The 16,680-nt window shown below is 36.9% G+C and overlaps 1 protein-coding gene across 8 annotated transcripts in view; it reads left to right on the top strand.

Moving 5' to 3' along the window:
- The window catches only part of HERC1 (HECT and RLD domain containing E3 ubiquitin protein ligase family member 1), a 115,863-nt gene that overhangs the window by 54,556 nt on the left and 44,627 nt on the right, over positions 1–16,680 (top strand). For 7 of the 8 annotated variants that reach the window (XM_061347634.1, XM_061347638.1, XM_061347637.1 and 4 more), the window contains exons 18-29: positions 246–467; positions 1,193–1,366; positions 3,084–3,198; positions 3,285–3,405; positions 3,837–4,008; positions 5,705–6,011; positions 7,329–7,449; positions 7,717–7,768; positions 13,819–14,090; positions 14,380–14,595; positions 14,678–14,798; positions 15,721–15,958. In XM_061347634.1, the coding sequence (XP_061203618.1) occupies positions 246–467; positions 1,193–1,366; positions 3,084–3,198; positions 3,285–3,405; positions 3,837–4,008; positions 5,705–6,011; positions 7,329–7,449; positions 7,717–7,768; positions 13,819–14,090; positions 14,380–14,595; positions 14,678–14,798; positions 15,721–15,958 (2,131 nt within the window). The remainder of the gene's footprint in view (positions 1–245; positions 468–1,192; positions 1,367–3,083; positions 3,199–3,284; positions 3,406–3,836; positions 4,009–5,704; positions 6,012–7,328; positions 7,450–7,716; positions 7,769–13,818; positions 14,091–14,379; positions 14,596–14,677; positions 14,799–15,720; positions 15,959–16,680) is intronic. The other variant, XM_061347639.1, reaches the window with a different exon arrangement.

Genomic DNA, 16,680 nt, shown 5'->3' with positions numbered 1-16,680 from the left:
AACCAGAGGGGAAGTGACTGAAATGAATAGCTATACTTACTTGCCATTCGTTATATTTCTCATTGATATTTTTGGCAAAGTATTCTGGTTCAGTTGAGTGCTGTTTCCCGTCATATAATTCATCTGTGCTTGTTACCAGAATGCAAAGAAATATATATATTGCACAAAATAGGTGTTTGAGCAGAATTGTTTTCAATGTCTGGGCAACAGTGTCTAATTTGTGAATTCATTGCTAATACTTGTAGGTGGACCTGAACTGATTGATCCTGCTGGAGTGCCCTTACCACAGCCTGCCCAGTCTTGGGTATGGCTCGTTGATCTAGAGAGAACTGTAGCTTTGCTTATTGGGCGGTGTCTTGGTGGCATGCTTCAGGGACCTCCTGTGTCCCCTGAGGAACAAGATACAGCCTATTGGTTGAAAACTCCACTTTTCAGTGATGGAGTGGAAATGGATATTCCTCATTTAGGTAATGATAAATGCAGGTGTTTAATTATCAGTGTGAATAGTTATGTTCAGTTTTAAAATTTCTGATGATTTCTTAAGAAGCCTGTGGGCTTAGAGTTTGTCTTTCAGCATTCTTGTCTGTTTAGGTAGTAATATAAAAAGTTGGATAATGGGTATTTATATGCTGTAGTTTACAAAGGGTCTTGGAAATGCATACAGGAGAAAAGTAAAATCTGCAGTTTCTCAGTGAAAGAAATAACACGGGCTTCACTGAGTTAACTACTAATGTTTTGATCTTAGGTGCCCAGAATTTAACAGACACACCAGGGGCTCCATTGTTCAATGTAATTATTAAAAAGGTCATTTTGAAATGTATTCTACTTATATAGTAGAATTTTTATTCATTAGAAATAATACTATTAACAACGAACGTTAAAAACGAGTGTTTTGAAACGGGTCCATAAAATAATTGCAAGTGTTTGGCTAGATAGATCAGGTAGAACTGATACAATATTATTCTATAGAAGCAGAATTGGATAATGGTTCTAAATTTATATAGATTTTATGTAAATTGTAACTCTAAAGTCCATTCATTCTTTATCTGAGTTTTTAGGCAAACAACAAGATGTCTTATGTTCTTTTTTTAACAAAGTGGAGAGTAAAAGGTGTTTTAAGCACTTTTAGATAGATGCATGTGACCATAAAAATCTGCAGAGTTTAATTTCATAGGTATTTCCCTTCTGTTAGATAAATGCATGAGCTCGTTATTAGAAGTGGCCCTATCTGGAAATGAGGAACAGAAGCCATTTGATTATAAGCTGAGACCTGAGATTACAGTCTATGTTGATTTGGCCTTGGGTTGTACAAAAGAGCCAGCAAGGAGTCTCTGGATCAGTATGCAAGACTATGCTGTTAGTAAAGGTAAGATGTTGCATATATATATGTGTGTGTGTTTGTGTGTGTATGTGTGTGTGTGTGTGTGAAAGGCATATTGCGTGCTTTAGCTGCATCCTAGCAGAATCCCATACTTTGGCAATGACTTAATTTTGTGACATGATAAACTTGCTTTATTGTCATGTTCTGTGATTTTTCTTTTGCTTTTACTGTTACTAATTTTTGACATTGACATTTTGACAGTGTTTGGCAAGCATGTGTTTCAATGTTCTTTTTCCCTCCCATCTGGAAAACAGACACTCTGTCTTATTTGCTTACTCAGTTACTGGTGTTTTCTTTTCCTAGTAGAACAGGGTGAAACTTGGAATTAGAAGGAAAAATCGATGGGGAGGAGATGGGGAAAGGCAAAGTGACTTGCAAAATATGTTAGGAATGGGACGAAGGGTAAGTTATTTTTCAAGTCCATGGGAGGCTGGCCTCAAAGCATTAATGGTTCATGTTTATGGCCTTAAAGTTGGGTTCCTGCTCAGGCTTCCTGGGTGTGCAGTTAATGAGATCCACTAAGTATTGCAGTTGTACTGTAACACTGCTGGATCCAGAGAGTTTTCTGTAGCTTTGGCTAAACTAGGCCAGATGAAGAAGACAGCAGATGGTATCATGTGCCTGTTGAAAGCAACACGGAGTTCTGTTTCAGAATTCCACAGAAACAGGAATTCCAGTAAACTCTGCTGGTTGTCTGCAAAATCTGAAATGACTGGGCTAATGTGGATGGTTTCGGTTCTGGGCTTGGGTGTTACAGAAGTTGATGGGGTTCTGCTCTGTCCACAAAGCAAGCTGACTGAAGGTTGTGTTGTGACAGTTAGCATAGCATCAAATGCAGAGTAGTGGAACTTGCTGAATAGGTATTTTAGACTAAACTCTATGCGGCCAGGTAAGTTTTTCTGATTTTTAAAGCAGTTTTCAGGGATTTGTAGATAACATTTAACTGAGAACAAAACATTACAAATACATTTTATGGAGGTGGGACAGTAATACTGGGGTTTTTCACCGTGAAAAATTATGGTGCCTTGTGGAGGTTTGCTTGGCAGTTTACTTATTTTATAGTAAAACAATATGGGGTTTTTATTTTCTTTTTAAAAGGGGGGGGGGAGTATTTTGAAATGGAAAAGTCAGTTTCTGAAAACACCTGGCAAACCTTAATTTTGAGACCTGAAAATGTTTCTTGTTAATATTAGTGAAGCTTGTGCTTAAGCTTGTGCTTGTGTTAATGGTTGGCTCTCCTGCCAGAGGTAGGGCCTTTTTATCTTAAGTGAGCCTGCAAAATAATTCCTGAATGTGGTTTTAACCATGTGTAAAAGAGCAGAAAGTCTCAAATACGATGTGTTTCTAAACAAGTTCCAGGTAAATCAGTTTCTTGGTAAAAGCTCTAATTGTATGTCCTTGCTTGCAAGAGAAATTGCAAGATTTTGAAAGTGAGTTCAGCTCTGTGAGTGTCTGGTGTCAGTTTGTGTGCATGCTCTTGGCTGACTCTGAGTGAAGTATCTTGAGCAGACCAAAACAACTTTGTCCAAAGCAACATATTTATGAGTTACTGATGCTAAACTTATTTCTTAAGCATTAAAACTACTTCTAAATCTAAAGATTTAAATGGGTGAAGATTTTTTGTCAGGTTTTTTTATGATTAAAAATATATATGTTTGTTGGAAAGGGTAGTCAGTTTTAATGGATTACTTTCTATTTTCAGATTGGGATACTGCAACTTTAAGTAATGAATCGCTCCTAGATACGGTGTCTAGATTTGTTCTTGCAGCTCTCCTGAAACATACAAGTCTACTTAGTCAAGCTTGTGGTGAGAGCAGGCAAGTAACTTAGAGCTATATTTAAAAGTTCAGTTTTTAAAAGAAGGTTTATATGACGTTTTACACTTTGGGTCTGCCTTTTGTAGGTACCAGCCTGGCAAAGCCTTGGCAGAAGTATATCGCTGTGTGTATAAAGTTCGGAGTCGCTTGCTTGCCTGCAAGAACATGGAACTTATTCAGACCAGATCATCCTCAAGAGACAGATGGGTAAGACTGTAAATCTCTCTTCAGTTCTTCAGGCTTTACTTTGTATGAAGAAAATACTATATAATGGTAGTTTCATATATGTCGCCTCACCTGTGGGAGTTTTCAACTGAAATGAAAGGCACTAGGATGCTACAGCAGCATGTGGTTGCTGAAGGCTTTGATGCTGAAGTGTCAAAGTTTGACAGCAGAGCCTAGTAAGCATTGCAAAGAGACATTTTTCTTCAGATAATCTGAGTAACAGTTACTAAAAAAGTTAAATTTTGCTATTTCTGCATGTAAAGCCTTGAATGTAAACAGCTTTGTTGTTTATTTCACACAGTATCAAAGCTATATTTTTGATAAGATAAAAGATTATTAAGTGACTGTCCTTTCTTGTATGATAATCTTTTATATTGGTGAGAATTAATTTCATTTTATTTTCTTTAATCAAGATGCTAGATAACCAAGAATCTGCTGATGTTGATACTCAAGAACATTCTTTTACTCGTACAATTGATGAGGAAGCAGAAATGGAGGAGCAGGCAGAACGTGACAGAGAAGAAGGACACCCAGAACAGGAAGACGAAGAGGAGGAAAGAGAACATGAAGTTATGACAGCTGGTAGTAAGTACTAGTCACGTGTGCCAATAATGTGATCTGCTTTGGAAGGACAGTATACTTCCCTCTCCAAGATAAAACAGAGAAAGTATTTGAAAGATGATAAAAGATTTGTCTGCATAAACACCAAGAGAATTTGGGCTTTAAAAAATGATGTAGTGCCTTTATTGGGTTGGAGTTGTCTCTTGATACAAGGGATTGTGAATACTAGGCAAGTGGACTGCCTTTATGGGCAATTCTCAGGGTATCTGCCATATACCAGCACTGTCTACAAGGCTAGTAAGTGTCATATTGTTTTCTATAAATGTCTGTTCAGTAGATCTCTGAGCTTATATCAGTATTCAGATACAGAATTTTGTTATTTGTATGGGTTGTTCTTGTATGTAATAAGCTTTGAAGTTTTATATTTTTCTGAAGTTTGGAAACAAAAGCACTGTTGGTAACAGTGGGCTGACTGAGTTGGAATTCACTCGTATCTTTGAATGTCTCTTCCTAAATCTATTGAAACAGTGGATGTTCTAGTGAAAATTTGGTATTTGTAACATTATTTGCAATGGTTTCTCATGGGTTTTCTAAGAAACTTGTTTAATTCAGAAGCTAGCTTGAAAAAGGTGAACTTTGCAAACTGCTGTTAGACTGACTTGGGCTTGTAATCAGTCAGTGGGACACTTAATCCTTAATTTTTCCAATGTTAGTGAAGCAACATCCAGCCACACACAGTTGTTTTTCCTGTTGTTACCCTGGTGTTCTCAGAGACTGAAGTCATGTTAGTGTTTGAAAATTACCATAGGATGTGTGGGTTTAGAAGCTGCACACATGTTCAGTTGATGCAATATGCTTTTGCTGCTTGCTCTGCAGTTATCCTGGGCAAATGTTAGTATTCTCAGATCATGCTTGGATATGGTTTCTGAGCACAATAAAGGAAATGTATCGAGAAACATCCAGACAGTAGTCTTCCATGCACACATAAGTAGGAACATAATGGCTCTTTTACTGGAGGTCCTAAGGGAAAGCTCATGCTGTCATGCAGAGTTCAGTTTGTGTCCTCGATGCCTTGCTGCTTCTAACTTATAAGCAGGAAATGTTTAAGTTTACCTTTGCCCTGCCAAAGGGCATCCGAATCTTTCAAATTAAAACGTTTGAGTCGGGAGAGTTTTTGGTCTTTAGTCAATAATGTGATCTCTCACGCAACTTCTTTAAAAGAATCTGACACCTTAGACAACAGCAGAATTAAGCAGCGTGAAGGCCAAGAATTTTGATGGGAAATTCATTGTACTGAACAAAACTTACAAAAGCCTGAGCCTGTTTCAGTATTGAATTAGAGATATGCTGGTGTCTGGAATACACATGTGCAGAAGAGTTACTTTATATATGTCTGCTAAAAGGCAAACATTAAATAATCTCTTTGATACTGTCAGAACAGGAGGTGGGTTGCAGTAAGACACTGAAAGAGCATTTAGTGTTCTGTCAAACTGCTTTGTCCTCTTCATTTAAACTTAACATTGTGTAAATGCTTCATTTAGTCTGTTTGCCTGACTTCTTTGTGCTAATAATGTATTATTTTGCTGTTGGAAATATGTTCATTTTTCTTTGTAGTGGGGCAGTTTTGGGACCAAGATGTAGATGAGTATTTCATTCTGTATAGCTTCTAGAAAATTAATGTCTAGAAATTAAGACCTTCTTTTTGTGTTGCATGTTACAGAAATATTTCAATGTTTCCTATCAGCCCGTGAAGTAGCTCGGAGTCGGGATCGAGATAGAATGAACACTGGGACAGGGACTAGGCTTGATGATCCACCTCCTCAGTCTCAGCAGGAACGGAGAATCAGCACTGATCTAACAGAAGGTCAAGATGTGTATACGGCTGCATGCAACTCTGTGATCCACAGATGTGCCTTGTTAATCTTAGGAGTGAGCCCTGTTATTGAGGAGATCCAGAAACGAAGGGAGGATGGACAGTTACAGCAGCCTTCCTCTACTGCTTCTGAGGGGATTGGACTCATGACAAGGTGGGGTTTCATGAATGCTTAGAATATTTAACTCTTCTCTGCTTCCTTTATCATTGATTAAGTAACCTTGGTTTTCCTCTGAGGATTCTCAGACATTTTTAAAGGATTTTTTTGCCTAGAGCAGTGGTGTGCTTTTGTTGAGAATAGTGATTTTGCTCAATTTACTGTGTCTACATTAACTAAATCTTAGTAAGAGTTTTAGTCTGTGTGGACCATATTGACTTTTTGAAGCTGGGCTTTAGTACTGAAATCCAAATCATCAGGTATACAGATAATCTGAGGTAATTGGAAAAAATTTTTTGTAAGATTGTGTGTTTAGATTTTTTATTTCACTATTTGTATTTTCTTGAACTTTAGCAATGCCCTATATAATAGTGTCCAAAAGACATTTGTAGGATATGTTTAAAAGCAATAGTTTCAAAGCCTGTTTATGAAACATGTCATTTGTGATAATTCTCATAAATATTCCTAACATATTGGTGTGCATTGATATTGACACTGTTCTTAGGTATAGGAAAATAACAGAATCAAGCCAGACAGCACATTAAATTGGAGAAGTATATAATTTGAATAGTATAAGTACTACATAATGTATTTTAGTTTTCCTAACCTGAGATATTCTTGATAACACAGTTTTATTCTAAACTGGACCCATTTAAACATTTATTCTAGAGGTCCTTGTGTATTAGGATATAATAGAGGAATTGTGTACCTGATGCTACTAGTCAACTCTTGAGTTTACTTAAAATTCTAGTGTACAGAAACTCTGCTCTGATACGTTAAATCAAGATACTAAGGGGGAGTTCAGAGGGAGATTGTATATATTCAGTACTCATATTATGTTTGCTTCTTTTTGGAAATCTAAAGCATGGGTGGTTGCCTCTGTTGTCAGGGTGGCTTTCATTTCCAGCATATCAACTTTAGGATGTGCTTTGGGGGTGGGTTTTTAACAAGTTCAGTGCTTCTTCACCCACTTACTTTGTCTCTGTTTTCTTGCCCTCTCTTCTCAGAAGTATTTCTGTATACTGTATGTAACACTTAACAAAGCACTTGAATGATGAGTCGTTTGAGGTTGTCATTTGTTCAGTTGACCTGTAAGGGTGTTAAGAAATAACAGTTTACTAACGCACTTTATAAGCATAATAACTGAAGCCATCAGACCACTTTTCTCATCTTTGGTGGGCTCTTGTGATGTTTTGTGATAGTCTACTCCCAAATAAAACTGTGGTACCGGCTAAATTTGACTATCAGCTCTCCTTTTTGCCTAATGCCGGTATTCTCTTTCTCTGTGTGTGTGCATGTGTGTACATAAAGCAGAAGTGAAAGTCTTACTGCTGAAAGTCGCTCGATCCATGCAAACTCAAGCTACAGACTGATTAAGTCAAGAAGTGAATCTGATTTGTCTCAGCCAGAATCAGATGAGGAAGGTTATTCACTGGTAAGTAAACTAGCATTATGTACTTAGAGATTGTCAATATAATATTTAGATGGGAAGTACATCGTACACATTTGTTTAGTTCTCTGTTTAAGCACTTTATCTTCTAATAACACCAGTTTTTGAGAGAAAGTAATAGCGGTAATAAAACTAGTGGAAATGATAGCTTTCTCATTTTCATGGGCAAGGGATGCATTTTAAATACTCAAATATTGTGCACCACATATGTTCACCTAAAGAAATAAGCCTTTTATTCATCTTTTAATCTAGAGTGGAAGACGAAATGTTGATTTGGATTTGGCTTCATCACACAGAAAGAGGGGTAGGTTTTACTGTTTACCTAGCGATTATTGACCCGATAAATATGTTAGTATTTCTTAAGGTAAAATATGTTTGCAGTGAAATACAGTAAATAATGGCAATCAGGATGTTAAAACTGTTTAAAAAGAACATTTTATATAACTAGTACCCACTGCTTGTTGTGCTAAATTCTGTTGCTTTGTGGCTTGGTTATAGTATTTCCTAGGTTGTAACTATTTATTCTAGTTTCTAGAATTCCAGTGCTCTTTTGAAGCAAGTGAGGATTTCTGTGAGGTGAAGTTAGGTGAAGAATGTGGAACTTTTCATTCTGTTTTCACTTACATGACTTCAGGAAGGACAAATTGCCAGGGAAGTTCAAGTGGAACACTCTACTCTTGTGTTAACAATGAATATTTTTTAGCATAAAATGTGCTTGAACATAGAAAACTCATATCCAGAAAATACTTCTTCTGGTTTTTGCATCCCTTCAGCAGCAGCACATCCACAGAACCAAGCAAGTGCTTCTTCTGTTGCTGCAATACAGATCAGATTTTTAGCTTTTGTACTGCTTTTTGTTGTGCTGCGTTGTGGGGCATCTCAATGAACTTCTTCACAGAAGGCAGTGTAGGAGGCAAAGAATGTTTGTTCACACAGAGACCAGAAAGTGTCACTTCATGCTGGATGATGCAGAGTCTTTGCTAGAATCATGACTTGGATCTATTGTATCTGTAAAAATTTTGGTAAGAGGCTTTAGGTTGAGTTATGATATGCCTTAATTGCAAGAAGCCTTAATACTGTTAGGTAACCTAAGAGTTCTAGTTTAATAGCCTTCATCCTTAAGCAGAGTACTGAGAAGCTGCTTTCTTTTTTTAAAGTCTTTTGGAATTATAAAGCAAACCATCAGTGGCAGCACCCATTGCACTTCTATTTGTTAATGATGTGGACAGGAATCCCTTGGCCATGCACAAGTAAAGAAATATACTAGAGCTGTTCATTCTCTGACAGCAGGACGTGTGTTGGCATTCTCAGTGTTAGAAGATGCGATAGCCTCTGTCAGGACTCTGGTCTGCAGTGTATTCTTTGAAGCCTCCATTTTTAGCTTTGATATTAATCTGACATAGAGCTATCTCTGTGTTTTCCTCTATATCCTAAAAGTAATCCAGGAAATCATTGTGTGTTAGATCAAAGATACGTTACGGAACTGTTGGTTAGACTTATAAGGTTGTTTTGGTCATGGGCTCCAGGAAATCAAGAATAATGCAAGAACAGCCTTTATCAACCAACTAACTTATAGAAGCTTCGTATTACAAAAAAAGATTCTGCACCAGATGTGCAGATGGTGATTCTCCTCACCTTTCACTGAGGAGAAACAGAGGTAAATGAAGTTGTCCAGAACCTATAAAGGTCATGTAGCTCATTTGCAAACTGAACATTGAGACATGTACAGATACCTGTTTTCTGGTCCTAGGGGTTTTATTTGGTGTCCAATAGTACTTGCAGATTTTTTTTTGGTCTGGTCTTGGCAACTGGAAGTTAGTCAGCACATAATAATGCAAACTATTCTACTTGTGCTGTGTGATATACCTCACAGTTTTGGCTGACACCTTGTATCAGACTCAGCCAGTGAATGCAGGGTGCATTTACAGGGAAGCATTCCTGATACTTATGTCAAGGTCAGGAAGAAATCTACAAAGATCTGTGTGATCAAGTGGATGAGCTGTTCAGCTTGGTGCTATTTAAGGTCTTTGATTTGTTGTGAAATGTATTGTTTTGTGAATCCTAGTTATCTTCTGAAGCTGTCCTGAGGTTCTGCAGGGTTAATTTGTCCTCAGCTAAACTCTGCACAGTATTTGATCCTTGCGAAGTTGTCATAATAATAGTGTGTATAGGGTATTGGCGAGTGGTTCCTTTGTGACAGGCAAGAGAGTAATTCCCTCTGCAATGGATTGGCTTCTTTTAGAATTTGTTTGTTGAATACAGCAACTTATTATTCAAAATTCAGATCATATTTCCTTAATAAATGAATCTCACTAGGGATTATAGTCTAATTTTTATGGTACAGACATTTTTCCTATTCATAAATAGCAATATAGAAAGCCTTATCTTTTTGCTCAGTTAACATCTTAGCCACTCAGTTCATTCATTAATTGCATTTTACTTCGGTTATTGTATCTGGTCAGAAGTATGACTCTAGTATTCCTGCTTCAGCTTGAGGACCTGTGGGTAACTTGTTCCTTGCTAATATTTTGTTATTCATGAATTAGCAAACTTTTCCTTCCATTCCTGTGAAAAGAAGTATTTTCAATACTTTTGCCATAAGGGGTGATGAGTACGTTGTTATTTTCCCCTCATATCTAAGCCATTTTGGGGCATTTTTTGTTTCTTAGGTTAATCTTCTTCAATTTGGCAGATCCAGTGTGCTTCAAAATGTTATACCTGTCCTGTACAGTACCTGCGGGCTACTGTACGCTGCATTAGAGACTTAACAGTAAAGAATGTGTATTTAGCAGAGCAGTCATAAGCATAGTTACAGAGAGTCCTCCAGTCTTGGTGTGTCTTACTTCACGTAAAAGTTATATTGGTGAATTTCAGCATGCTTGTGTGTACTGTAGTACTTCACTAACGCAGCTGGGCAACTCTGGAAAAAGCAGCAACTTGAATGAAATCCAAATTAAATTGAAGTAATTTTGTGTACCTGTAATAAAATGAGTTCTGCATTTTGAAATTGAAAGATGGTGTTTGAGTAAGGGACATAAACACGTCTTGGTGGATGCATAGAACTGTGTTAAGAGGGATATATGCAAATATATTTTTTTCTTCTCTGAAAAAAAGGTGGAGAATTTGGAAGTCTGTTACCTTGGCTGTACAAATTCAAGAGTAAATATTTTTTCCCCAAAGCTTTGCTGCTTGTTATGTTTGTATTGATTGAGATGAGTCTGATCTTTTAAGTCTTAAGTCATTCTGAAAAAGAGATTTTATGACTATGTTGCCTTCTGTTTCAAATGTCTGCTTTTGTCTTCTGATTCTTGTGTGGTGTAGTGTATTTACTCCTTTTTGGCCAGTTGAGCCCCAGAAAAAAGAAGAGCTTCAAGCAAGTAACTGATGGCATGTTTATATTTTTGTCTCTATAGCTTCCCTACATATTTTATGTTTTCCAAAGTGTGCGTTGCAGCTGTGCCACATTCATTTAGAAAACTCATTGTTACAAGCTGGCTTATAAGGACAAGTACACCTGTTTTCCTTTCTTTTCTGTTTTTTTTCACTGTAAGCTTCAAGTTTATTCTTATGTGCAACTGTTCATGTGATTTTAGAGGCTTATGGAAGTGCTAAGCTGCAGTCAGTTCTGTGTAATTGATATTATACAGAAACATGCTAAGCTTTAATATACAATCGTACTTCTGATTCTTCTATTGATATTTAACATCTTCAAGGAAAAATAAATTCCTTTTAGATTTGTGTGCCCTAATTCTTAATTGTTTTTAATTCTGAAGTTTACTCCTTTGACTTCTGATGTGTTTGTTTTTAAACTCTATACGTTTAGTTATAACTTTTCTTGATTTGCATATTTCAGAATTGTTGGACTATTCTGCTAATTTGAAACAATTTTAAATTGTACTTACAATCTTACATTTCATGTTGAAATGATTAGCTGAGATCTCATCTTTTTTTCAAGTATGAGAAAGAAGGTTTCTATTTAATACTTGGTGGGGTTTTTTACTTAAAAGATTTGACTGTTAAAACTAAATTTTCTTCCGATGTTCTGTAACTGATATGCTTTAAACTCCCTTGCTATTGAAAGACTGTAGGGCTTAAGGAGGCTTTTGGAATAGTTGTTGCTACATAGGCAACATTTCGTGGACTTGGTAGTGATTTAGCTATACTTCCTGTAGGTAATCTGAGGCTTCATTTATCCTTTCCACTGGGCTCTGTACACTGTGCATATGTCAGGAAACTCCATTTACATTAAAATGAGTATTTTACCACCCCCTTATTCTAGTCTGTCCTATTTACCTTATGTTTCTCACCTCCTACTTTAGCCTATAACATAGTTTTTAATAACTTTAAAGCAAATAATAGAATTAATATTAAAATTAGGGTAAAGTGGTATCTGTCTTTACCTTTGTTTTTAGTATTGTCAACATGTATAAACTGTAAAATTGAGTAACAGTACTTCTTGAAATTCTTTCATAGTAAAACATCACAGTGCAGGGTGTTCTCTGTAAACCAGGTAATATATTGCTGTGCTACATAAACCAGTGGAAATTAGGAAATGAGACTGCACTTCAAAAAGTAGTGTTTAATCTTAATTGTTGCATTTTTCAGAATAAACCTCTGTGTGTATATTTCTGTCAAAATCCTAATATGACCTAAGTATTGTGATGGTTTTCTGAAGCCATTGCAACCCTTTTAGTAGCCAGTGTGAGGAATACCATACAAATGAACACAAATATGATTTACAGAAAAGGAAATGGGATGTGAACAGGTTTCCACAGTTCACACACCTGACAATTTTTTTGGCTGTGGAGATTAACTGCCTAATTTACAAAAGAAAAGCAAGCTTTCACTGTATTCTGAATTTGTAAGTTGGGTGAAGGTGCAAATTGTGACCTGCAGGTTGGTTGGCAGAATATTACTGGTTTGCCTTTACCTCAGGAAAGGAATGGTCAGGAATGGTTGCAAGGAGAGTTGTCCTATGTGTCTGCCTTTCGTTGTTCCCATGAGCAGCTGCTTACAGAGCTGCTGCAGGTGTAGGCAGTGTTTAAAGTTGGTCCTGAAGCTAGTAGCACTGGAGCTCAACCTCAGCGATGAAAGCAGCCTTTCAGCAGATGAATTCTTCTGAAGTTGCGTGACTTTTTCCTGGAAACAGAGATGATAAATAGTGTTTGAGGTCTATGCCCTGCAGACAGGTGTTAAGAACTGAGATGTAAATGGCAATTTGTACAAGTATGGTGAAGAGGACATAATTCTCTAATTGGTACCTGTAGCATGTGCACAAGAGAGATGAATACTTAAAAATTTTATGTAGCTTATTTAAAGATAATTCAGACTAAATTTCAGAGTGAATTTAAACATGCAATAGGTTTCCACATAGGTCTGTACAGCTGGAAGGTTCTTTTGAGCAGGGTCTGCCCTCTTGCAATGCCTTGCATAGCTCCAAATCAGCTAACACCATTTACAAAAGTAATAGAATACCAACTTCTGTGTTGATACATACATTTAACCGATGCATATCATTTAACTGCTGATGAAGGTATAACTTTAGTGGCATTGCACTCATTTGTGCCAGGGAGAGAGTTGTAGCAAAACTCTTCCGGAAATGAGATCAAATATATGGTGCTAAGTAAGTTCCAGTGCTTCAGATTGATGACGGATGCTCATCTGAAGCAGTATATTTATTAGTGATGGTAACATTTCCAATAGCATAATGACATGCAGATGTAATAATACTTCGAGATAGACCTGTGAAATTGCCAGATGACAGCTATAGATCTAATACACGCTGCAGGTGGTATTAATGATACATATATCTATTTATCTTGAGTACTAATGTTCTCTGTTAGCTTAAAATAAAATTTCTCTGTTCCCTTTTGCCACCATGAATTATGTAAATACTTCATCCAGAATAAGATACCTTTTCAAAATCATTAAATCTTATAGTGGCTTGATCAAAACCAAAGAATTCTCTTGGTTTACGGTTAGACTTTAAAATAAGTAGCCCAAGTACACAGTTTCTGTTGTAACAGATCTTTTTTTTTTTCTTTACTCTTTTGTCATTTAGCTGCAAAGCATTTTTATTCAGTGTTCTAGCTTTAAGCTGAGCAGTTTGAGTGGCTTTTATCTTTTTGTTTTCTCACTTGGCAGCGCGTTGCAATACTGCTTAACATAATTAAATACAGCCTTTCCTGCAGGGAAATTGCTGTAAATTTAAATCAAGTGGTTTGCTCAGAGTTGCTTAATGCATGGTATAATTAATATGAATATTCATTTCCCACCTGTAGCAGTTCAGTCTGCTGTCAAAATGTGTTACCTGGTGATTTGGAATTTATGAGCCTTCATTATATGTATCTTTAGGAGTGATACACAGTCAAGTGGAACCTTTAAGTGACTCATGGGTCCGACTAAAACACAGCAGAGAGTGGTTATACACATCCTCCTACTCATTTGTTGAGTCTGATTTTGATCTCTCAAGATCCCTTGGAGTACATACTTTGATTGAAAATGTTGTCAGCTTTGTAAGTGGCGATGTGGGAAACTCTCCAGGATTTAAGGAACCAGAGGAAAGTATGTCCACCAGTCCACAAGCATCAATAATTGCAATGGAGCAGCAGCAGTTGAGGGCTGAGGTAAGTTTCAGTTTAACATCTTTTCTTATTCTTCATAAATTATGCTCCTTTTATGGTTTCTTTTAAATCACAGTCCAAATTCTGTCCATTTAAGGACACTCTCTCAGTTAAAATATCTTAACTGGAACTGGGAACTTAATGTAAATAAACTCTGAAATGAAACTAAAAAAAATAAGTCAGTGAGAAAACAGCTGCCTCAATTCATTCTCCCTTACAGCTGGAGATGACCTAATTTCTAAGGATATTTGCTATTTACTTAATACTGCCTTTTGTCTGCCTTTATTTTTAGCTTCGTCTGGAGGCACTTCATCAAATTTTAGTGCTTCTGTCAGGGATGGAAGAAAAAGGCAGCGTGCCTTTAATGGGAAGTCGTCAAGTACCAGGATTTCAGTCTTCTTCATTGCTTACTTCTGTTAGACTACAGTTTCTTGCTGGCTGCTTTGGTTTGGGCACTGTAGGACATGCAGGCGCCAAAGGAGAGAGTGTAAGATTGCATCACTACCAGGTAAGTACTTCAGTAATTTCTGCTATTTCAATAACTGTGTGATTATAATGTATCAATTCTTATTCTAATTTGTTTGACCCAGGATGGTATCAGAGCAGCCAAAAGAAGTATTCAAATTGAAATCCAGGTGGCTGTGCACAAAATTTACCAGCAGTTATCTGCTACATTAGAAAGAGCTCTGCAAGCTAATAAGCATCACATAGGTAAGTAAAAACCAGTTTTGCAAAGTATTTAATATACAATGCAACAGTTTAACAAAGCAGACTTTGATATTAGTGCCCAGAACTCACTGACATGTCTGACTGACAACTTTTCCTGGGAGAGAAGCTTTTTAACTTTCCTCTGTTGTAATTTTCTTCAAGTGTTTGGCCTTTTTATTTTAAGACTTTTAAGTGTTGTCAGCCTTTCTGTTCACGTACCTCAGTCTTCTACAGTCACCTGTGTCTTTGGCACTTCCAAGTGATTTTTAGGTTTTTCAGGGATAAGCAGTTTCCTGAGGAGATCAACTCTCCAGTCTTTTTTCCTTCAAGTAAACTTTAAATCCAAAACCAAAAAGCAGGGCATTTTGCCTGTTCTGAAAGCTCTTTTCCCTGTCCTTCTATACCCAGATACTGTGGTGTGCTTTTCTGTCCTTAAGGGGTAACTGGAACTCTGCTCCTCCTTGTGCCTTTGTACATGTACTGGCTGAGAGCTTCTGTACAGAAGAGAGTTCTGTAATTGTTGGTAGAGCCTTAATGGGCATTCTTATCTGAATTGTTTTGTTGTTTCACCAAGAAATTTCATGAGAATCCGCTTTAGGTAGAAGTGAAAAATGAAGCATTTCACCCAGGTATCATTATCCTAGAGAGAAGATTCTGGTTTGAGATATATCCTCAGAACATTTACATCACAAACTAGTTCTGCATCATATTCTTCCTTGGACAACCTTGACATAGAGGTTGCATTGCCTTAAAAGGAGCTACAAGGGTACATCAGAAAGACTACCTTACAGTGACAGGCAAAGAATGCTAACCTTTTCCTTGATAAATTATTTCATTAAATTTTATTAAAAAATAATCGATGTTGCTCTGTCCTACTATTACTGTAAACAGCTTATTAATTAAGGCAACTTTATTTTAATCTTAGAAGCACAGCAGCGTCTTCTGTTGGTAACAGTCTTTGCTCTAAGCGTCCACTATCAGCCTGTTGATGTCTCCTTGGCCATTTCCACTGGTCTGCTGAATGTGCTATCACAGTTGTGTGGCACAGACACCATGCTAGGACAACCACTGCAGCTGCTGCCCAAAACTGGTATTTCTCAGCTCAGCACAGCTTTGAAAGTAGCCAGTACAAGACTGCTTCAGATCCTCGCTATCACCACGGGGTAAGTGTCGGATGCTCCCTTTCATTTGGAAAACTTAATTGTTAAGCGTTCCAGTATCCTTTAAAAATAACTTGTCTTTTGTGTGAGCTTTCTTTAGGGCAATAAATGTTCAGAGGTATATAGGTGAAGTGGGGGAAGAAAAGAGTAGTCACATTCTTTATAAGAAAGGTGCACATAAAACTGATAAATACTTTTAAAAAATGAGGAGTTTTGGACCAAAATAGTTGGAACCTTATGCACTATAAACACTGTATTCTCATATTCCCCATTTTGCTCATTTGTCTCTGTATCTATATCTAGTCAGATGATATGATGATTCTTTAAGTTGCTGTATAAAAGTCATTTCTGTAAAAGCAGTGCTGATGGTGTGGTGGGAGTTCTTTAGAGCAGTACATTGTGCCTCTTTTCAGAATATACAATGTTCTTCTGAGGAATACTGACATCTGCCAGACCACAGAACAACATTCAAATTCCTGTCAACACTTAAATATTTAGTTTAACCTAGTAAAGAAAAAAGCAGTAGAGAAAGTAATTTCTACTTGGAACAAGAGTATTATTTGTTATCTTGTACATGCATCTTCATTTCAGTGTTCATACAACAAATTGTGTTTACCTGCCAAATCTGTTATGTAAAAAATGCCCAATAACATACACAAAAAACCCCAAACCAACCCAAACCCACAAACCCTAACCCCATCTCTGGAAGCTGCAATCTGATCATG

The sequence above is a fragment of the Neopsephotus bourkii genome, unplaced genomic scaffold (assembly GCF_033783945.1).
Source record: "Neopsephotus bourkii isolate Nb327-2 ecotype Australia unplaced genomic scaffold, CSIRO-AGI_Nbou_v1 NB_318, whole genome shotgun sequence".
Classification (NCBI taxonomy): Eukaryota; Metazoa; Chordata; class Aves; order Psittaciformes; family Psittacidae; genus Neopsephotus; species Neopsephotus bourkii.
Note: the sequence above shows the minus strand (reverse complement) of the source record. Positions and strands in the feature narration are given on the sequence as shown.